At 45.5% G+C, this 20,613-nt stretch overlaps 1 protein-coding gene across 1 annotated transcript; it reads left to right on the plus strand.

Moving 5' to 3' along the window:
• Nucleotides 1–10,514: 10,514 nt before the first annotated feature.
• ODC1 (ornithine decarboxylase 1) lies at nucleotides 10,515–20,402 on the plus strand. Its single transcript, XM_030945444.1, has 11 exons — nucleotides 10,515–10,757; nucleotides 13,587–13,735; nucleotides 13,902–14,075; nucleotides 14,244–14,416; nucleotides 14,705–14,839; nucleotides 14,997–15,078; nucleotides 15,408–15,491; nucleotides 16,771–16,933; nucleotides 17,022–17,134; nucleotides 17,407–17,621; nucleotides 19,925–20,402. The coding sequence occupies exons 2-11, from the start codon at nucleotides 13,634–13,636 to the stop codon at nucleotides 20,064–20,066; spliced, it is 1,383 nt and encodes a 460-aa protein (XP_030801304.1). The 5' UTR covers nucleotides 10,515–10,757; nucleotides 13,587–13,633; the 3' UTR covers nucleotides 20,067–20,402.
• Nucleotides 20,403–20,613: the final 211 nt, after the last annotated feature.

The raw sequence follows: 20,613 nt of genomic DNA on the forward strand, positions 1-20,613 counted from the left end.
TGTGCCTCCAGCATTACCCTGGCCGCCAGGCTAGCATGATGTGCTGCTTTTGGCTGGGGTAGGGTTAATTTGCTTTGCAGTGGCTGGTATGGGGCTATGTTTTGGATTTGTGCTGCACACAGTGTTGATAATGTAGAGATGTTTTTGTTTTTGCTGAGCAGGGCTTACACAGAGGCAAGGGTTTTTCTGCTTTTCATACTGCCACACTGGCAAGGGGAGTGAGTGGGAGTGCATGAGAAGTTAGTCAGAAAGACAGCCAGAACAGGTGACCCAAACTGACCAAAGGGATATTCCATACCATAGGACATCCTACTCAGTATAATAAAGTGGGGGGAAGAAGGATGAAAGGGATCTTTGAAGTGATGGTGTTTTTCTTCCCAAGTCACTGTTATGTGTGATGGGGCCCTGCTCACCTGAAGATGACCTGACTTCCCTGACCTTGGGAAGTGGTGATTTAATTCCTTGTTGCTTTCCTTGCATGCACAGCTTTTGCTTTCCTGATTTAATTGCTTTTATCTCAACCCAGGAGTTTTTCAGCTTTCACCTTTCTGATTCCCTCCCCAATCCTGCTGATGGGCGAGGGAGTGAGAAGCTGTGTGGGGCTTGGCTGCTGTTGGGGGTTAAACCTTGACACAGGTAGATCTTGTCCTTATGTAGACAAGACTTAAAGCTGGGTTTGTGGTAAGGCAATTTTTGCCTGCCCATGCCTGATGGTATAGTAGATAAATTACTGAAAGAAACATACACTCAACATACTCTGAAACCTCCTAAACATCCTGTGTGAAGTACTTTATCTGAGAAACCTGATCTCCCCACTGCTGTGTTACCTTTGGCAATGGCTCTGTGGGGGAAGTAAGGTGGAAGCAGAGCTAACCAGCATGCTCCTGTTGCAGGTCAACAGCAGCCAGAGTCATGGCAAGGAATTCACCCAGCCTGCTTTGCTTCCACCAAGGACACTGCAAATCAGCTGCTGGTCATGAATCATCATGAAGTGTTACTGTCTTTGGCCATGGAAATGCCCTTGAATTAATGACTTCCGTTGTGAAAGTAATCCAAACATCATCACAGTCTCCCTAATTGCCTTTTTTTATTTCACAATGGGGGGGTATCAGCATTATTACCATTGATTTTACCTACAGCACAGGCTGATCTGGTGATTTTCCCTGTGTGTTTCTGATATGGTTTTCCTTCCCGGACCTTCATTATACTGTAATTCTCCTGATAAAATCTATCACAAGTATCTTTTAAATACTGCAACTTCCACACAGGAAATGTTTAAGAAACATGATACATATAATAGAGAAAATATTGGAGTTATTAATATAATTCTGCACACACATACTACCGTTAGTATCAGTATGTTAATACAAATGTTAATGTAGGCAAATGTAAAATGCACAAAGGATTCTCACAATCCACCTGCAGAGAGGTGCTGTGTATTGAAGTTGCTGTGCATTTATGCACACTGAAAGGCATCCAACCTAATAAGATGCCCCCAAAGTTGGGACATGTGTGGTGAAACACACTTGCCTTGTAGCCAGCAATCCTGTCTGCCTGGTTTCTGACTGGGTAACCCTACATGCAGGTAAATTTACTGGGCATATCCATGCTTGGTCTGACAGCTGTCTGGATGTCCATAGCCAGTTTGGAGAGCTCTCACTTTTCTATAGTGCTAAGAGTCCATCTGTGCAGGGGGCTTGAAGCCAAGATGAGTTAATTTTGGAGACTCCTCAGAAGTTAGATGGGTAGTGATAGCACAGTGTTCTCCTCCTGCACACCAGCCAAGTGGAGAAGTTGTGAAGGAGAGCTTTGGTGCTGTGCCATGAGAGATCTCTGCCATTCCTGTCTCACCTGGGAACACCCAGGTGCTGAATGAGGCTGAGTCACTGTGCAACCAAACGTGAGAGCAGGGAAAGCAGGAAGGAGAAAGGCTGACTCTGGCCTTGTGATCAGGGCATTCATCTGATGGTTTGGGGACAGGGAAAACTAAACCTCTAGCACCAACTAAATACTCTCCTCTTTGAGCAGGAGGTTGGATTGGGAAGCAAACACTCAAAATGCTCCAGGTTAAAGAAAAAGTTAAAGGTAAATCCAAGGCTTTACTGTATCACAGTAATCAGTTTAATTTGTTGTCACCCATGGAAAGACTCAAGAAAATAACAGCAACAAGATAACTGCAGTATGATTTACCCGTACAGAACAAGCTGCTTATTCTGATCAATTCTCCCATACTTTTTGATTCAGTATGTTAGTACTCATAGATTAAAACTCAAGGCGTTTCTCCTCCTGTGCCACTCTGTGTCTGAGCCTGTATTCCCAGCACTTGTTAACGATAGCATGCAGGGAAGGCTGCTGCCCCAGGCCAGATGAGTGCAGCTTCACATGGGACTGCAATACTGACCAGAAGGACTACTAGAGAATAACCCACATGTTTCATTTTTATTCTGGTTTTTATTCTCCATGCCTTTTTGTATGAAATAGCACATGCATATGAAAAATTAAGCAACTGTTGAAGGATATTTTAAAGTCATTAAGAGTGAATATTTAGATTATCTTCTCATCCTGTTGAAACACAAAAGGTTGTCTGAAGAGCAAGCTACAATTTGACATGGGTAGGAGCAGAGTACTCAAGGTCTTCATTCCTCAGAATACAAAATACTTTGGTCTCACAGTGAAGTGCAGTTCCACTCTCTCTTGGTAACAGCATTGTAACAAGGCTGATAACAACAGGCCACGTGCTGTACCTGTTGCACAGCTACAAATGCAATGAAAACAAAGGCCAAATGTTACCTGCCTTTGCAAGGACAAGGTCATTTGATCACAGTAGAAGAAAACATGCCCAGAATTTGGCTAAATGTGTGGCCTGATAACAGCCAAGTCCTGGCACTGGACTATGAACTGCTGTGAAACAAACACCATTGGTCTATTTTGTTTAGTCATGAATAATTCTTATCTCTGCACCTCCGGAGCTCTTTTCAATATCAATGGGTTGATCTGTGCAATCTTCCAGTGGTGAAAGGGAGGCAGTGCTGATCTGGGGCACCCCAGGCTGACCCTGGCCAGGAGCCCGGGCTCTGCTCTGGCAGCAGACACTGCTGCTGGCTTTGCTGAGGGCTGCCTGCGTGGCCCCTGCAGTGCTCCAGGTCTGCTTGGGCCAGGGGACCCACCTGCCTGCAAAAGGCAAACTGTACTTTCTTCTCCACCTCCCTTCTCCCTTCTTTGATGGATTTTGCAAAGAAGATTCTTCCTCTTGTCTATATCCAAAGGACTGTACTAGGAGCAGAGTCTGTCGCACTCCCCATTTTGAGTAAAATCCCATTTTTTAATAAAAAATGACCACTGGATCTCCCTGATGGCTCTATATCAAAAGTTTTCAACATTGCAGGTACTACCTGCTGTACATCCTAACCACATACTTTTGAAAAATGCTCCAGCAACCAGCTCATCACAGATTTTACACAACCTTTCTGAGTTATTTTCAGACTTTATTTTTCTCTTAAGAAGAGTCACCAAAGCACAGCACCTGCTGAGCCAGGCAGTTGTGCACCAACAGCGGGACGGCAGCCGAGGCTGTGGCTTGGCATGGGGGCAAGTGAGTGACAGGGACACGGCTGGGCACGAGTGAGTGACACGGACACGGAGCAGTGACAGGGACACAGAGTGTTTGAGTCATCCCACGTGCCCGGGGGGAGGGCAGAGGTGTAGCTGAGAAGCAGCACAAGGCACGGTGCTGCACCATGGGGACGAGATGCTCAGTGGAGCTCCAGAGCAAGCGTAGGGCACCTGGCTGAGGAAGCATCCCTGGAGGCTGTACCACCCTACAAACACCTGAGTCATAATCCCCTGTCCTCCTCCTTCTTCCTGGGAGTGGCAGCAACTTGCTATCCATGTAAGCCTGCCAGAGCAAACCCCAATCAGAGGCCAAGGGACAAGCCTCCGCCCTATTGTCCACCTACACCTCACCCTCCTGTTTTGGAAGGAAGGGAACAGGAAAGACTTTGGCTCTCTCCTCCACGCCTGGGCCTCAGGTCTAAGCAGCTCTGAGTTGTCAGAGGTGGTTTTTCCCAGGATGGTTTTCTTCCTTTTGTTTAGGTTGTTTGGGATTTTTTTTGCGTGCAGAGGAAGAATTTGTTCTTGCTCTCCATCCCTGTGTGGGCGTGATGCCAGACACTGGCTCTCAAGCTGGATTTGGCATCTTCTCCTTAAAGGTAATATTCCATCTACAACACCAGACCATGGCTGGGTCTGCTCATCCAGCCTTTTCCCAAAGGTTTTACAGAATAATTCTCCAAAGGAGGAAATATGTCACTCCCAGTGATTTCCTCTTCATAGCTGGGGATGAGTGAAGCTCTTGGTAAAGGATTCTTCCATTTAAAAAAGCAGATCATCTCCTGAACTCGTCTAGTTGACCAGTTTTGTAAATAATAGAGTGGATAATGAATAATCATTTGTCACCTTGGAATCTCAATTCCAGCAAGTTATGGAGAAGCATGTGTCTGTCCCAGTTCTGTATTTCCCTCCCCTCTGGACTAATGGACTATGTGCATTAATTCATCCAGAGATGTCTTTCTGGTTTCCCCATTTAACCTACTTATCTTAAACTATCTTATCCTATTTGCTCCATAATTTCTAAAAAGATCCTACCCCAGGACAAGATCATTCTTGTGAAATTTTTGTGTGTATTGGTTTCGTTTTGGCAAAGTTAGGAGGTAGTTAAAATGAGACTTATAATGGAAAGCTAGCTGCTAGCGACTCTCCATTATACATGTCTACCTTGCAGGAGAGTTGTGAGGATTAATTAATTTGTGTTTGTTAAGCACTTTGAGATCCTAAGATTAAAGGTTCTATAGAAATGCAAATTGTTATTATCATGATAAATTCTTTATATGAGCTCATATATTTTGCCTTAGAGGCACAGTCTCACCCTGAGTTGCGTAGTTATACACGTAAATCTTCAAACATTATGATGAAAAGGTACCTCTGAAGGCCTGATCCTTCCTACTCCTCTACAACTTCATGCATAGAGCTGCCCTTGATTTCAGGCAGGTCCCATCAATGACACAATTGTAGGATTCAATTTGTTTAGGAAAAGACCATTGTATGCCTCCAGGCTTCACATTGAGACACACAACTTTCTGTCTCACTCCATAAAACCATTACTTGCTGCCAGTAGTTATTCCATCTTATTAATGAAATGACTGAACGGATGACAAAATCTGGATCTGAATTCTGATCCTTCCAAACCTCAGGTTTTCAGAGGCTTATTTAACCTGTTAGAGAACAAGGGAGGTAAAAGTCCACTAATGGATATAGGATTGAATGTCATTCCTGACACATAAGATGTGACTCCTTGACCCTTTCCCATGTGTGATTTGGCAAGCAAAGGTTTTCAGGCACAAGTTGCCAACGGACTACTACTTGCAGGGAGCCAGGCCACAGCTGCCCAGTCTTGGCAGACCCATGATCCTCTCCCAAAGACAGCTCTCTGCTTTTCCTTCCCCCTTGCACAGGCCTGAAGCACCACACTGCCCATCCCCTGCCTGCAAGGGTGTTTGACCATCCTGGTCAATGTCCTTGTCTGAAGCCCTGGTCCAAGACAGGGGGCTGTGCAACAGACAGGAAGCAGAGTCCTAGGAGAATTGGCCACCCGTCTTCCATGCCAACGTGTCTCTGTGCCTTCCTTGCCACATCTGTCGCATGCAGACACCTCAACTCACACCATTAGAGGACTGAGTCAAAAAAATGTCATGAGGTTTGTTTGCATCACCCATGGGCTTATCTGAGTGCAGAATACAGTGCCAGAAATACCAGCTGTGAAAGGAGTCTCCTGCCCAAACTCACACCCAAAGTAGGACTATCAGCAGGCACCAGAGCAGGTCAGCCACGGCTTTTTCTTGCTAAAGTTTGAAACCCTGCAAGGATGACCACCCCACCTCTGTCTCAAGGTTGCACTACTGTCCTGGAGAAGAAGTTTCTCTGATATCCAACCACAACTGCCAGTGCCACAACTTATGGCCATTGCTCTTCCCTATAATGTCTGACAACGCTGAGAATTTTGCACCATCTTTGTAGCTACCGTGGAGATAACCACCTCTTAAACTGCTCTTCACCTGATTAAACTAATCCCAAATTAAACTCCAATCATAATCTAAAATGTGAGGTTTTCAATATGAGGTGTTGCTTCTTGGCTGTTTGCAGTGGGTAGTGTGTAGGGAAGATTGCAACTCATTCATTCCCTGAATATGACATTGTCGAGAGCAAGATGAGGAGTCTATTAAAATACCAAGTGTTTAAACTCTGCTATACCATCTTATATTGCCTACAGAATCCATTAATTAACTATAACAATGTTAGAGTCAAATCTCATTATTTGGCTCACTTCTGGTCCGTGCTGAGCTCTTACTGAGGATGATGGCACTCAAACACCTTGATGTATCAAGTATATTTAACAACATGCATATGAGAGCACTGAGTTTTAAAATTTATTTTTCTTATATATCTGTCTCAAATCTGTAACTGTGAAGGATTAGGCAAGGCTCAGGCACAAAACTGGTGCAGTAATGTCAGAGTTATGTGCTTCACCTCATGGCATGTGAGGTTTTGAACTAATTTTTAACTGGGCTACTAAGCCCAAAAAAGGCAAATCAGAAAACAGATTCATAAGCATTTCTGGAGCTGAGCTGCAAAGCAAAGCTTTCCAGTCACTTCACAGGAATTTTGGTTACTCTGACTCCTTCAATTTAGCCGTTGCAAGGAGTTTATTTTAGTTGTCAGAGGTAGTTTTTCCCAGGATGGTTTTCTTCCTTTTGCTTAGGTTGTTTGGGATTTTTTTTTTTGCGTGCAGAGGAAGAATTTGTTCTTGCTCTCCATCCCTGTGTGGGCATGCTGCCAGACACTGGCTCTCAAGCTGGATGCTCTGACTCAAAAGGATGCGACATCACACTGTAGCACTGAGTTGCAAGAAACTGTATTCAAATGCCTAGAAAATGTGTAATAAAAGATGATGAAAAATGTATCCTGGAAACATTGTTTTCTCTAACAGTCTTTGTTGGATGACAGGGGTGATTTGTAGGTTTTCTTTTCCCTGTGCCAATGGACTGAAAGGTAATGAAGGGCTGCTGCCCCGGGAGAGCTGGATGTAGCCCCATGAGATTCCCCCATGCACACATCCCACAGCCCACACAGTACCTCCACCTCACACGGGCCACATCTCAGCACACCCCTATCAGGAATTTACTCTCTGCAACCCTTGGTAAGTCACTGAATCTTCCTCTGAGTCACTTTTTCATCCATAAAGTGGAGGTACTATTTACCAGCCCCCATGAGCTGTCACAGGGCTTAATTTCTTGAGAAGCACAAAGACCCCGGATAGGCTCAGAGCGAAGGAAAGCAGCTGAGAAACGCCAGGCATTGCCTTGAGGTTTTCTCCAGCTGCTGTGGTGGTGCTGGCCACTTCATCTCTCTCCCACTGGGCAGCTCTCCCCACCTGGCCAAAGCTCAAGGAACCTGGGGCTTGGCTCCAGCTCCTCCCAAAGTTAGGGGTCTGTAAGACCTAGGACACCCATCATTCAGCAGGGTGAGGGCCCACCAGGCTGCTCCTGCTGTCCTGCAAGCTGTAGGAGACACTGACAGCTATAGGGAATCAGAGAGTCCTCCCCATCCCCTGTCCATCCACAGCAGCAAGGGCCCTGTGTGGAGAGAAAGTGAGGAGGAGAAATATCAGGAAGATATGGCCACAGTCTCCTACCAACAAACGCTTTTCCAGTGCCCTCTTCTGGAAAACGTTTTTGGCCCAAGCAACTGCTTCATATAAAGTAGTCTGAGACTGGTGGTGACTTGCCAAGAGCTGCAGGAGCATCCCCCAGTTCTTCACACCCAGGATCTGCTCTGCCCCTGTGACTGGTGGAGCTGAGCAGCTGCTCATGCCCTTCAGAACAGCTTGGCCAGACCCTCAGGGCATGAAAGGAAACAGGAAGCAAAGGACATGCCTCCTTTTTTGTACCTGGATATGCCTGAAAGCTGCTCTTGACTGTCCCCTGGCACAGGGACCCAGGGGCCCTGAACTGGAGCACCTCCTGCAAACATTATGCTCCTCAAAGCCAGCCCTTGCCACCACCAGCTCTCAAGGATCCTCCAGAGACAAGAACTGGAAGGAGGATTAAATACTTGGTAATCTTATAATTTTGAGGAGCTGATAAAACATTACTATTAAGTATCTGCAAAATGCATCAGTTCCTCAAGTAATTGCATCCTGTGATTGTTTTTGTCACCTCTCTCCCTTGCAGCAGCCCAGCCTTTGCTCCCCAGCCTTGGGTATAGCTCCATTTTGTCTCACCCCAGGGCAGTGGCTACCCACTGGTCCCTGTCCCCCTGCCCCAGCCAAGGTCAGTCAACTGGGACACCCCTGGGGACAGCCACAGGCTCTGCTCCAGCCCCAGCCAGCGGGGAGAAGGTGGAGAGTACCAGAGTTGTGTTGGAGTGCTGGGGCCAAGTGATGGTCATCGTCATTACCTGGACCACAGCCCCTGCTTTTGAGCCAGCTCAGTGAGCAGCTGGCTCCTGTGGTGGTAGCACAGCCCTTCCCTTCCCTCTCTGTCTGCTTTTCCAAGGCTTAATTCCAACTCAGACTACTCTGTGATTCTGCAATCCCCGTTTATTCACAGTCAGCAGAAGAAAAATGAAATTAAATTATATCTGCTGCCCACAGAGCCAAATCTAGAGGCATGTGAACTCCATTATTTGTCCTGATAACTGGCAGGGGAGGTGGTGTGAAATTCCTCAGGGGTTTTGATGAGTTATCTCAGCAAAGACAATGCTTGTTCAGTGGCCCCACTGCAGCAGAATTGGGGTAGTGTCCTTAGGACCAGCTGATGTAGGTGCTACACACTGGGATGGTTTTCCTCACTCCTTGCTCTAATTTAGAAAACTTTCTGTAATTGATGCCTGGATGTGTGATGACATACATACACATCAAGTATATATATATATTTAAAGTACTTTAGGATATTTTGTTCCTTCTTTCATTAAATTAACCAAAACCAGCACCTCTGTCCCATGACATTTCTTTTGGCTGTGTCCCAATCCACCTTTATTCATTATCTGCTTGATCTTGGTGTTTTCATGTATTTCAATCCTTTAAGGGATTGTTTTGCAGCCCCAGCCTGGTGTCCTCCACCCCCAACCCAGCTCCAGAAGGCAGGGGACATGGGGTGGGTGAGGCCATCCCATTGATCTGCTGCTGCCTGAAATACAGTGGGTTGAGCTTGGTGGGAGAGGTGGGAGGATGGAACCTCTGAGGCCAGTGAGCACAACATTTTGCTTTGCTCCACAGAGTATCCCACACCCCACAGCAGCCAGCATTTCCCATCACTTTTGCCCATGTAGGACAGAGGGTTTTCTCCCTTGCAGTGCTCACTCACAGCTCTGCAGGAGGGTAGGGGCTGCCCAGATATCTACTTTCATAAAGCCATTAAAAGAGCCTTCGGTGACTTGGAGATAGGGAGCAGGAGCACCCTGAGCTCTGTCCTGCAGCAAGGGCTGCAGAAAGGTTCCTTGCCTCTCTTATAAATGCTCCAGAGGTGTCTGGGTGTAAAAATCACTTTTTCAGCATGGCAAGGGCAGCTCCATCCTCCCACAAACATTGACAGGGTAGGAACTCAGTCCATAGGGCAGGGACTTGGTCCATCTACCATGGGGTGAGGCTTAAACTTTTTAAAGAGAGGGGGAGAGGGGCAGAAAACATCTGTCCTGACCAGGGCAGAAAGCACAGTCGTTCAGGCCTAAACCAAAACTGGATGGAAAGGATCAATTGATACCTTCTTACCCTGGACGCCCATTTCTAAAACAAGCCAGTAATACAAAATAACCTTACAGTGGAAACAGCCACCAGTGTCAGAACAAGAGCGGATGGAAAAACTCTGGTCAGTGTTACGAGAAGTGTTTTGGATAGCACCCTCGGTAGTCAGAGATGCAGGCAGGGGCAGCAACGCTGCGGACAGCAGCCAGTGCCGAGCACAGCGGCTGCGAGAGCCGCACAAATCGGATGGCTCTGTCATCCCACCGGCACGCCGGGTGTGACACACTCTGGGTCCCCTGGCTCAGCAGGGCTTTCCTCCAACATCTGCCAAAGGCATCGCTTGAAGCCGCAACCTCCGGCCTCCTGCAGCCGCTTTTTCACGCTAAGGCTGCGGTACCGACCCGGGGGTACCGAATCGGCGGCAGGGACGGCGGGCGCCATGCACCTGCTGGCAGCCCGCAGCGCTGGGGTCACGCACATCACCCCGCAGGTGGATCCCGTCCCGGGCGGCGCCAGGGGGAAGGGGCCCCAGGAGGGACACAGCCCGCACAGAGGCTCGGCACGCACGGCAGGGGCAGGGGCCGGGGCAGGGGCAGGGGCCGGGGCAGGGGCCGGGGCGGGCGGGGCAGGAGAGGGGCTCCGGGCGGCGTGCGCATGTTCGGCCGTACGTCACAATAGCGGCGGTGGGAGCGCGCCCGGTCCCAGCCGATCGCGGCTGGTTTGAGCTGGTGCGTTGCCACAGCGACGCCGCGGCGCTATAAATAGGAGCGCGGCGGCCGTGGCGAAGCTTTGTCAGCTGCGGCGCCCCGCTCGCTCCGCCAGCCCCGCTCCTCCTCAGCCGGTCCGGCGCTCCCGCCCGGCTCCGCGCACCGCGCCCGGCTCGCAGGAGGAGGGGGAGGCGGCTCGGAGCGAGGGGATCGGCCGCCGCGAGGCTTGACAGCAGCTCCGCCACCGCTGCGAGGTGAGGCGGGCGGCGGGATGTGCCGGGGAGCGGGCGGGCGGCGGGGCCGCGGCGGAAGCGGCCGGCGCGGAGCCACGTGTCTGCGGGGCCGCTGGCAAGCGGCGCGGCCCGGGCTGGGCGCCGGTGCTGCCGCCGGGCGCGGGGAATCCCCGGCCCCGGTGGGGAGGCGGGAGGCTCCGGGCGGCTGTACGCGGGCCAGACCGGCTCGCCTGGGGAGCATTAGCGGCGCTTTCCAGCAGCGGGGGAAGGGACGGCCCCGCCGTGGCCGCCGGGCTGTTTCCGGGGTGGGGAAAGGCAGGTGCGTGGCAGGAACGGGGCTTGAGACGGCCGGGCTCGCCCTTGGGCCGAGCGGCGCCGGGGCGCTGCCCCCCTGCACACCCGGCGGGCGCTGGCCTGGGCCGGGAGCCGATCAGAGAATCACGGGGCAGTTTGGGTTGGAAGGGACCTTAAAGACCATCCAGGTCTAACTCTCCCTACGGCAGGGACAACTTCCATTACACCCGGCCGCTTAGACCCCCGTCCGACCTGGCCTTGAATACCCCGAGGGATGGGGAGCGAGCCCCTCTCCCGCGGAACGCTGCTCCCCGGGCGTCTCGGGGAGATGTGAGCTGTAGTGAAGGTGCACCCCGGGGCTGACAGGCGCCCCTCGGGATGCCGCAATGCCCCAGCTCGGCCGCGTCGGGCTCTGCTGCGGGACCGTGTGGTTTTGCAGGGAGAAGGCGTCGGTGAGCGCAGGGCAGCCGGCCCCGTCCGAGCAGCCCGCAGCGCTCTGCAGGCTCCGGAGTCAGGGGCGCCTTGGGCGCCTTTTCTAGACGCAGCTTCGCTGTTTGAGTACCGAGCCTGCAGGCATGACTCAGCCCTAAGTACAGCTGCTAAATAGGGAAATGCTCTGGAGAACGAATTCTAAATGAGCATAAATTGCCTTTCTTCTGGGGAGCTGCAGACACTTTGCACACAGTCCAAGTAGAAACATCCTTTGGGAGGCTACAGTTTGCACCTACATGATCGTGTTCTGTCTATATGCTGTGTAATTACACTGTAGTTAAAATTATGCAGTGAGGTGGAGATGGAAAGCAAGAACTTTTTAGCAGAATCTGTTGTGGCCAGTAAAAGTAATTTCCTTTTTACATGTTAAAAGGAAAAGTGCTGTTCATGCAGTTCTCTGCAGAGAGGAGGTTAAACTAAATTCTTCCTGATGATGTTCACATCTCTTAACCACAGCTGAAGTCCCTGAACTGCTCTCTGCAAAGCTGCAAGTCTATGATGAGATGCAACTTCTCCTTAGTAACAAGCACCTCCTGAGAAGTGTTTAATTTGCTGCTTCTTATGGTCTCTTCAAAGAGGCTTTAAAGAGAAGACTTTAATCCAGCTTGTGGTAGAATTATCACTGCACGTGAATGAGAGCAGAAGGAGAATGAGGTTCAGTGGATTGTTGGGTTTATTAGAATCAAAGCTTAATCTAGTTTGAATCTCAGATTTGATTTGTCTCTGATAAGTTAGAAATGATCAAAAGATATGAAGTAGTTCTTGTTGCCATATGTTTCTGAAGGTTGAAATGAAGTATAATTGCTGACGTTTCAAAGTTATTCAATAAAATTCAATGAATGTTTTTATACACATATATGGAATTAATGATTCTGTTGGGTTTTTTCTGTTGGTCTTGTTAAACTGTGACAGCTATAAAACATCCTTTTTCAATTGTTTTATAGCCAGACTTTTTGAAAATAAAGGAAACAATAACACCTCAATATTAGTGAATAATTCAGAGTTTGCATAATTTTCAGTCCTAGTCTGCATGACTAGTTTGAGTGTAAAAATTGCTGAGAGAAGGAAGGGGGCTGGATCCCATTACATGAGTGACTTGCAGTGCTGAGGTCTTTGAAAGGTAGCACACTTTGCTTAACAGCTTGATGGAGAATGCTGTTTTTCTGTATTTGGGCTACCCAGTGAAAGCGTGGCCCATGGACTTCATGGGTCATGGATGGCAGAGGAGTGTGCTTTTGCTCTTTAGTTCTAGTTCTCAAGAGACTTTCTACTTAGCAGGTAGATTTCTGTTAGCAATGAAGATTTGTAAAATCCTGTTCTAAAGTGCTAATTGGGATCCCTGTTAAGACTTTTTCTGCAGGTCAGAGTTAGGAACCAGTCTCAAAGTGTGTATCTGCCACTCATGACATCTGAGGTTCTCATGTAGCTTGGAGGTCATGAGTAGAACAGGGAAGCTCTGACTACCAACCGAGCAGCTTCAAGGAAAGCCCTGTTCTCATGTCTGCTTTATGCACAGTCTGAACTGTATTGAGAATCCAGATATTTACCTGGCTTGGACCTAATGACAGTTGACTACTCAGAAGTCAGTAGTCTTGGATTCTGTTGGCAATAACAAGGAAACGCTTTCTTCTGAATCTGGTGAGCTAAAATGGTGCTTGGGAGTTAAAAAAAAAGGTCATAAGTAGATGCTAGCCATAATATTAATAGCTCTGATGTGAAGGAAAAGAGAGCAGAAACTTCCAGGGAGCCAGACTAATAATAACTGACAGTATTTATTTGATTAGTTTTTTCCTTTGAGCAGATTCAGAACACCATAGAATTGTTGAACAGAGGAAAACTTACCTTCCAGCTAGCAAGATTATTTTGCTTCCTTGGTTCTGATTACATCTGTTCTGTCATTATGCAAGTGTCTAATCTATGCAGCTAGAAGTGATCACTGTAGGAGCTGTATAATTGTAAATTTCATGAGCACAAAGTAGTGGTCGTATAATGACTGGATGAATTGGAGTGAAGTATTGAATGTAAACTATATGAACTCAAGTAATTAACTTTTTTTTTCCTCAGTACTTCATACCCGAGTCATTTCACATAAACCTGAAATCTTGGAAGTCATGAGTAACTTCAGCAAAGAAGAATTTGAGTTGACCTTCCTTGATGAAGGCTTTACTGCCAAGGATATCCTTGACCAAAAAATAAATGAAGTGTCATCTTCTGTAAGTATGATGGGAAAACCACTACATTTCATGATGCTACAAATTTATAAACTAATAGAACAAGTTGTCCTTGCAAATGATCCACAAGACAGCCCCCTCAAATGCTGACCTCTAGGCTTATCCTGTTATCTGTTGTTTGTAAGGTTAAGATGTGTGTTTGCTCTAGGATGATAAAGATGCCTTCTATGTTGCTGACCTCGGGGACATTGTGAAGAAGCACATGCGGTGGCATAAGGCCCTTCCTCGGGTGACCCCCTTCTATGCTGTAAAATGCAACGACAGCAAAGCTGTTGTGAAGACACTTGCTGTTCTTGGGGCAGGATTTGATTGTGCCAGTAAGGTGAGATCTCAACTGTCTTCTGGTCTGTGATGCTGATATCTGTTCAGCCTTACAAGCCATGTTTGTGTAAAATTAAGCATAACTGAGTGGTGTTGCTTTTGTAGTTCTGATTACATTAATCATCTATCTAGAAATATCTTCTACAAGTGTAATCTGTTCTTTCTTCAGACTGAAATACAACTGGTACAGAGCATTGGTGTGCCTCCTGAGCGAATAATATATGCAAATCCCTGCAAACAAGTATCTCAAATCAAACATGCTGCCAGCAGTGGTGTGCAGATGATGACATTTGACAGTGAAGTAGAACTAATGAAAGTTGCAAGGGCCCATCCAAAAGCCAAGTAAGTAATGCTGATTGTTCTATAATTCTTCCATGGGTTCCCAAGATGCAGAAATATCTGCTTTAACTGAAACTTGTTCTTCATTAGTTTAAGGTAATCTGCAAAACTGTGAAATAATAAACATACTTTTAACCATTGAAATTTAATCTTGTACAGTTTACTAGCACTTCAGGAAGAGCTAGCAGAGTAGCTTGTATCTTTAAGCTCAGTCTCATTCTGAGATCATACCTGCCTGGTGATGATGTCTGTTATATTGAAACTTAACTCCTCATTTTGTCCTGTTTCTAGGTTGGTCTTGCGCATTACCACCGATGACTCCAAAGCAGTCTGTCGTCTGAGTGTTAAATTTGGGGCTACACTTAAGACCAGCAGGCTTCTTCTGGAGCGTGCAAAAGAGCTTGACCTTGCCATTGTTGGAGTTAGGTGAGCTGACAGTATCAAAACACAGTTGGACTTAATAAATTTCCTTTAAATGGTCTGCCTGACAATAGAGATGCCTTTGCATGTGATGACATGAGTTTATACAAAACTTCTTGAGTAATTTGCCAAATAGCAACTGATATTTTGTATCTTTTTGTAGTTTCCATGTTGGAAGTGGATGCACAGACCCAGAGACCTTTGTTCAAGCCATTTCTGATGCCCGCTGTGTGTTTGATATGGGAGTAAGTCTAGTTCTACTTTCTCTGGAACTACTGCTCAACTGTTGTGGCAAAACTGAATGAAGTTTACAACTGTTATGGGGTTAAAAGCTAGCTAAGTCACTGGCTTGATGTTGTTGGAATTTTTTAGGTCCTGGTAGCTTACTTTGACCAGCTTGGCAGAACTAAAATTGGCAGCTCAAACTCAAATTACTGTTACTTGAACATGTGTTAGCTCTGTTTCAAGTGTTAATGACATGACTTCACATTACTTTTTAAGCTAAAATGATAAATTATAAACTGACATAAATTATAAACTTTTCTTGACAGTGTTGCTGTTCATTTCATTTTAGGCTGAACTTGGCTTCAGTATGTATCTGCTTGATATTGGTGGTGGCTTCCCTGGCTCTGAAGATGTCAAGCTTAAATTCGAAGAGGTATAGCTTTGCTAAGAAGTTGTCAGGTTGTGGAGTCTGCTTTGAGTGTTCATCTGGATTAAATAAAATCTTGCTTTTTCTGTTTGTATGCAGACACATTCAAAAAAATGTGTCTGCCTGGTCAGAAATGTAATTAAGAGCGAAAGAGGAATTAATCTGAAAACTAGAAATTAGATGAGCTCATTAGATACATGGCTAAATGACTGCACAAACATGCAGAAGTCTCAAAAAAGTAAAGCCAGTTTTAACTACAGGCTTGATTCTTACTGGCATAGACTTTTTTCAGTTGGTGCTGTACTTGAGACTGAATAGATTGGCGCTGCTCCTAAATAGGGTGAAAGGGTAGTTCTGAACCCATACTCCCCTTGGGGTGGCAGCATATGAGGTCAGTGTCGGATTTGATTTAGGACTAGCTTTTGGATAATGAAGTTGTTCAGTGTTTTCCAGTCTGCATTACCTCAGCAATAACATTCTGCTTTCTGAAGAGACAAGGGCACTGAATATTGCTGGGACTTCACTTGAAGCAGTGTTGTCAGAGCCCCTTGCCTTCTAACCCAAGGAGGTGTTAAATGTTACATGTTAACACAAGGATACAGCAGGTTACATTAAACGTTTTCTTACAGTGTGAGCTAATATTGTAGCCCTTTTGGTAGCTCCTAATGAAGTCTGGCTTCTCGTAGTGCACTATGGGCATGTGAGGCATCAAAAGCAAATTATGTCATTGGGCTCCATGACACGACACAGTCATGTTGTGGTTGGAGGCAGCTTCAGCATAACCTCAGAACCTGGAAATGACTGTTCATGAAGGCAAATGAATTTCAAGTATGATGGTAAAGCCCTCTGTATGCTTATGATCCCATGAGATGACATCTTTAGGATTTAGTAAGCTGTGGAATAGTACATAAGTAGCAGTACTACAAGTGGACTACAAATCAGATTTGAAGTGTGGGGACTTGCAGGGCATTAATGATGGTTTAGTGAGCCTAGGAGGGGTGATTTCCTTCAGCCTCAAACATGACCTGCTTTGTTACTTAAACTTTAAGCTGCAAGTGGTGTCTGCTTTTGTTGCTTTGTATATAGTAAATTTGATTGCAAACAAGATTTTGAATAAGAAAAAAAGCAAAAGCAGTCAATAGAAATTACAATATATGTTAATAGATGTTACATGTTTCACTAGTATATAATTTTGAATTTGAGGGTCTTAATTCATCTCAGACTTCTAAGGTAGCACCTGAGTAGCTGCTGAAATTCTAATACTGGCATCTGATTTTTTCCCTAGATCACAAGTGTAATCAACCCAGCACTGGATAAATACTTCCCTTCAGATTCTGGAATAAATATTATTGCAGAACCAGGAAGATACTATGTTGCATCAGCATTCACACTGGCAGTCAACATCATTGCAAAGAAAATTGTGTTAAAGGAGCAAACAGGTTCTGATGGTATGTAAATCAAGCCCTAGACTTATATCTAGCCGATTGTGTGTGTCTTTCCAAGACTTTTTCTCACTGATGTCTCGACTTCTTCCAGATGAAGATGATGCAAATGACAAAACACTTATGTACTACGTGAATGATGGGGTCTATGGATCATTCAACTGCATCTTATATGATCATGCACATGTTAAGCCAGTCCTGCAAAAGGTACGCCTGTTCAGAAATATCACATACTAGTCACATATCATGGGTGTAGGAGAATCCTTGTCACAGCAGTCACTTCTCAGTTCACTGCTCCCTTCATGTTGCCAGACTGGCGTTTAACTTATGAAGCACGCAGTGGAATTAACTCAAAGCCAGAGGTGAAGAACCTGCAAGCAGCTCTTCCTTTTCTTCAGAGGGGAAATGTTACACTATGATATTGCTTCTGGAAGTTCTGGTTTGATAGTCAACTAATTAAACTCCACTCTCTTCTTTAGCGGCCTAAGCCAGATGACAGCTGCTACTCCTGCAGCATTTGGGGACCAACGTGTGATGGCTTAGATCGGATTGTTGAGAGGTTCAACATGCCCGAGCTGCAAGTTGGTGACTGGATCCTGTTTGAAAACATGGGTGCCTATACTGTTGCAGCAGCTTCTACTTTCAATGGATTCCAGAGGCCAACAATACACTATGTGATGTCAAGACCAGCATGGTTAGTAACTGAGTATCTTGATCCATCAGTACGTCTGAGATCACTGTAATAATAGCTTGTATCAGTTGGCTACCCCTTAGCAAGCAAAGGTAGTTTTGGTGCCACAGCTCTTGAAAAACCCCCTGGTGTGGAAGAAGGCAGTGCTTCTGAAAGCTTTTGTGTGGTTAGAAAAATGCTGATGCTACTAATTACTTTTCTCTGTTGTATATGCTTACAGGAAATATGCTTTTAAAGGGGCAATGTTAGGAGACTTCATTAATCTGGATTCTAGCTAGTGTTTTCACTATTGCACAACATACAGTATCATTATGAATTCTTTACATTTCACTTCTGTGATTTGTAATCAGAGACCAGTCAATCACAGTTGTAATATGTTGTCTTCTAAATTAGTAGCTTAGTGCAGGATGCAGGGATATTCAACAGTGTTGTTTCACAGTATGATCTCTGTGTTTGTTTGAGAGCTATTCCTTGGTTTAGGTTGAGCTCTGGCTCAGTGCAGAGTGCTAGATCTCCATGGGAAGTTATTAAGCAGGTAAGTAAAGAAAGCTGGACTACCTTTTAAGTGCAAGGATACTGTGAAACTGCAACAGTTTAAAGTAACCTGTGTGCTCTGCATTGCAACACAGGTTAATGGATTGCCCCTTCTGTAAAAGTGGGGTTTCCTGTAAGAGGAAGCCCTTGCCTCTCTACTGGTACCTGCCTGCTGAACTGGCAGAGGACTTTTGGGCAGAAGTGTTACCCTGAAGCATGATTAGCTCTACTATTGGGTTGTTTTTGAATTTATTGAAAATCTTTAAGTTCAGGGGAATTCCTGACATAAAAGTAAGAGGAAGCTTCCTCTATTCTTCTACTAACCTTGCTGGTATAAGCAGGGCTTTTATTTTTTCTTTCCCTTAGTAAAACCTCCAGTCGATTGAAGCATTTTTCAAAACACATTAAGCCTTTAGACTTCCCTTAACACTCCAAAACTCTGTCTAATTCAACTAAAAATGGCTCTGTGGGAGAATAATTTGCTTTTTCTCACTCTATCACTAGGTTGCTGTTAAAATTTAATACTTGGTCTGAGGCATGCTGAGCTTAATTATGCAAACATAACTGTAATCCAAGGCCACAGCACAGCCCTCTTTCAAGCCTATGTGTGTTTTCTGTTTTGGCAAGAGAATTCTGTGATAAAGGCTGGCCTTTAACTGAGAGGCATGCATCAATGAGATTATGCTGCAGATCTTTCTAGGACAGGCAAAAGTATTTTGGAATGTCATCTACATATTCTAGAGGTGAACAACTAAATTTGTGACTAGAAACTGTGAAAGATAAAGGACAAGATGATTACATATGTCTAAGTAAAAACCAGTAATACATGAGGAGCCATGCAGTGGCACAACTGTTTTTCTTGCATACCTAAGATAACTAGAACTATAAGGTGACACCAAGCTGAGTGTTGCTGTTGACACATCTGAGGGATGGGATGCCACCCCACACCTGAGAGATAGGGACAGGCTTGAGAAGCGGGACTGTGGGAATCTCATGAGGTTCAACAAGACCAAGAGCAAGGTGCTGCAGCTGGATGGGGGCAACCCCTTGTATGAATCCAGGCTGGGGATGAGCAGATCCAGAGCAGCCCTGCTGAGAAGGACTTGGGGGTGTTGTGGGTGAGAGGCTGGGCTTGACCCAGCCATGTGCCCTTGTAGCCCAGAAAGCCCAATGTGTCCTGGGCTGCATCCAAAGTTTTCTATGAATCTATGAACTAAGTCCAAAAACTCAGTTAACTGAAGTTCTTATGAGGTTGTGTTTTGGTACAGCTCTTGTCTGAACATGGAAGGAGTTGCTTGGTTCTTACTAATCTGGTCAGCTCCTCTATATTCCTAGTCTGTTATCCATACCTTTTCTTGATTCAAGTTACCCAGTAATGTCAGGGTGTGGGATAAGTGACAGTCAAGTTGTCAGGGATTTTCACATCTGAAATTCTGAACTATTGAGCACTAAGTCAGTAAATCTGTATAGCATGAGGTATACAGATGCAACTGTGTGGGTGAATCTTGGCAAATCTAAATCCTACACAGAGATGGTAAAATTGGCTTGGTATTGGTGCTTACCTCAAGGCCTACCCAGCCACAAGTGACCTGCATGGATTCTGCTTTTATTATTTTTAGGTTTTTTTCCTCTATGATAATATCAGGATTGTAGATGATGCATAAAGAATTAATTTCATACTTACTGACAATTAAAAAAAATGTATGTATCTTACATTTTTAGATAGATTGCAGTGAAACAGTTTTTGACTCTCTATTTTTTTTTCTTTCTAGGCAACTAATGCAGCAGATCAAGGAGCAAGGGTTCCTAGCTGAGGTGGAGGAGCAGGATGTTGCTAGTCTGCCAGTCTCTTGTGCCTGGGAAAGTGGAATTGAATATCCAGCCACTTGTGCTTCAGCTAGTATTAATGTATAGGTAATATTTAGTAACTAAGTGCAAGGTTAGTCATTGAATTTAGGGCATTTGGGGGACTGTTAACTTAATTCTTGGTAGAATTTTTAAGTGTTTTTTTTAACATTTAGGTTTGGCATAAATGCAAGAAAAATGACTAGGAGATGGGTCACAATTATCTGTGTTCCTATGGAAACTATTTGAATATTGTTTTATATGGATTTTTATTCACTTTTCATGTATGCTACTAAAGACTGACCCTCAACTGTCAAACAAGTATTTGTAGCTTGTGTATGGCAGAACGGGCTAAGCTTAGTGCTTTGTGACCTACCTGTTTTAAAATAAAGTATATTGAAATAATTGGCCCTGTGTTTCATTAATCTGTAGAAAATTAATGTGTCATAGATGGCTCTTACAGCATATGTGAGGGCAGACCAGATGCTGCAAGCCCAGAACTTACTAATAAATGGATCTCCCCTACCCTTGCTCTCTCAACTGAAGTGAAGGAAAACCCCCTCAAGGGGTAGGGAAATGGAATTGTCTTTTTTCATATGTGATTAGAAGAAAGTTG

The sequence above is a fragment of the Camarhynchus parvulus genome, chromosome 3, assembly GCF_901933205.1.
Source record: "Camarhynchus parvulus chromosome 3, STF_HiC, whole genome shotgun sequence".
In the NCBI taxonomy this organism is placed as follows: Eukaryota; Metazoa; Chordata; class Aves; order Passeriformes; family Thraupidae; genus Camarhynchus; species Camarhynchus parvulus.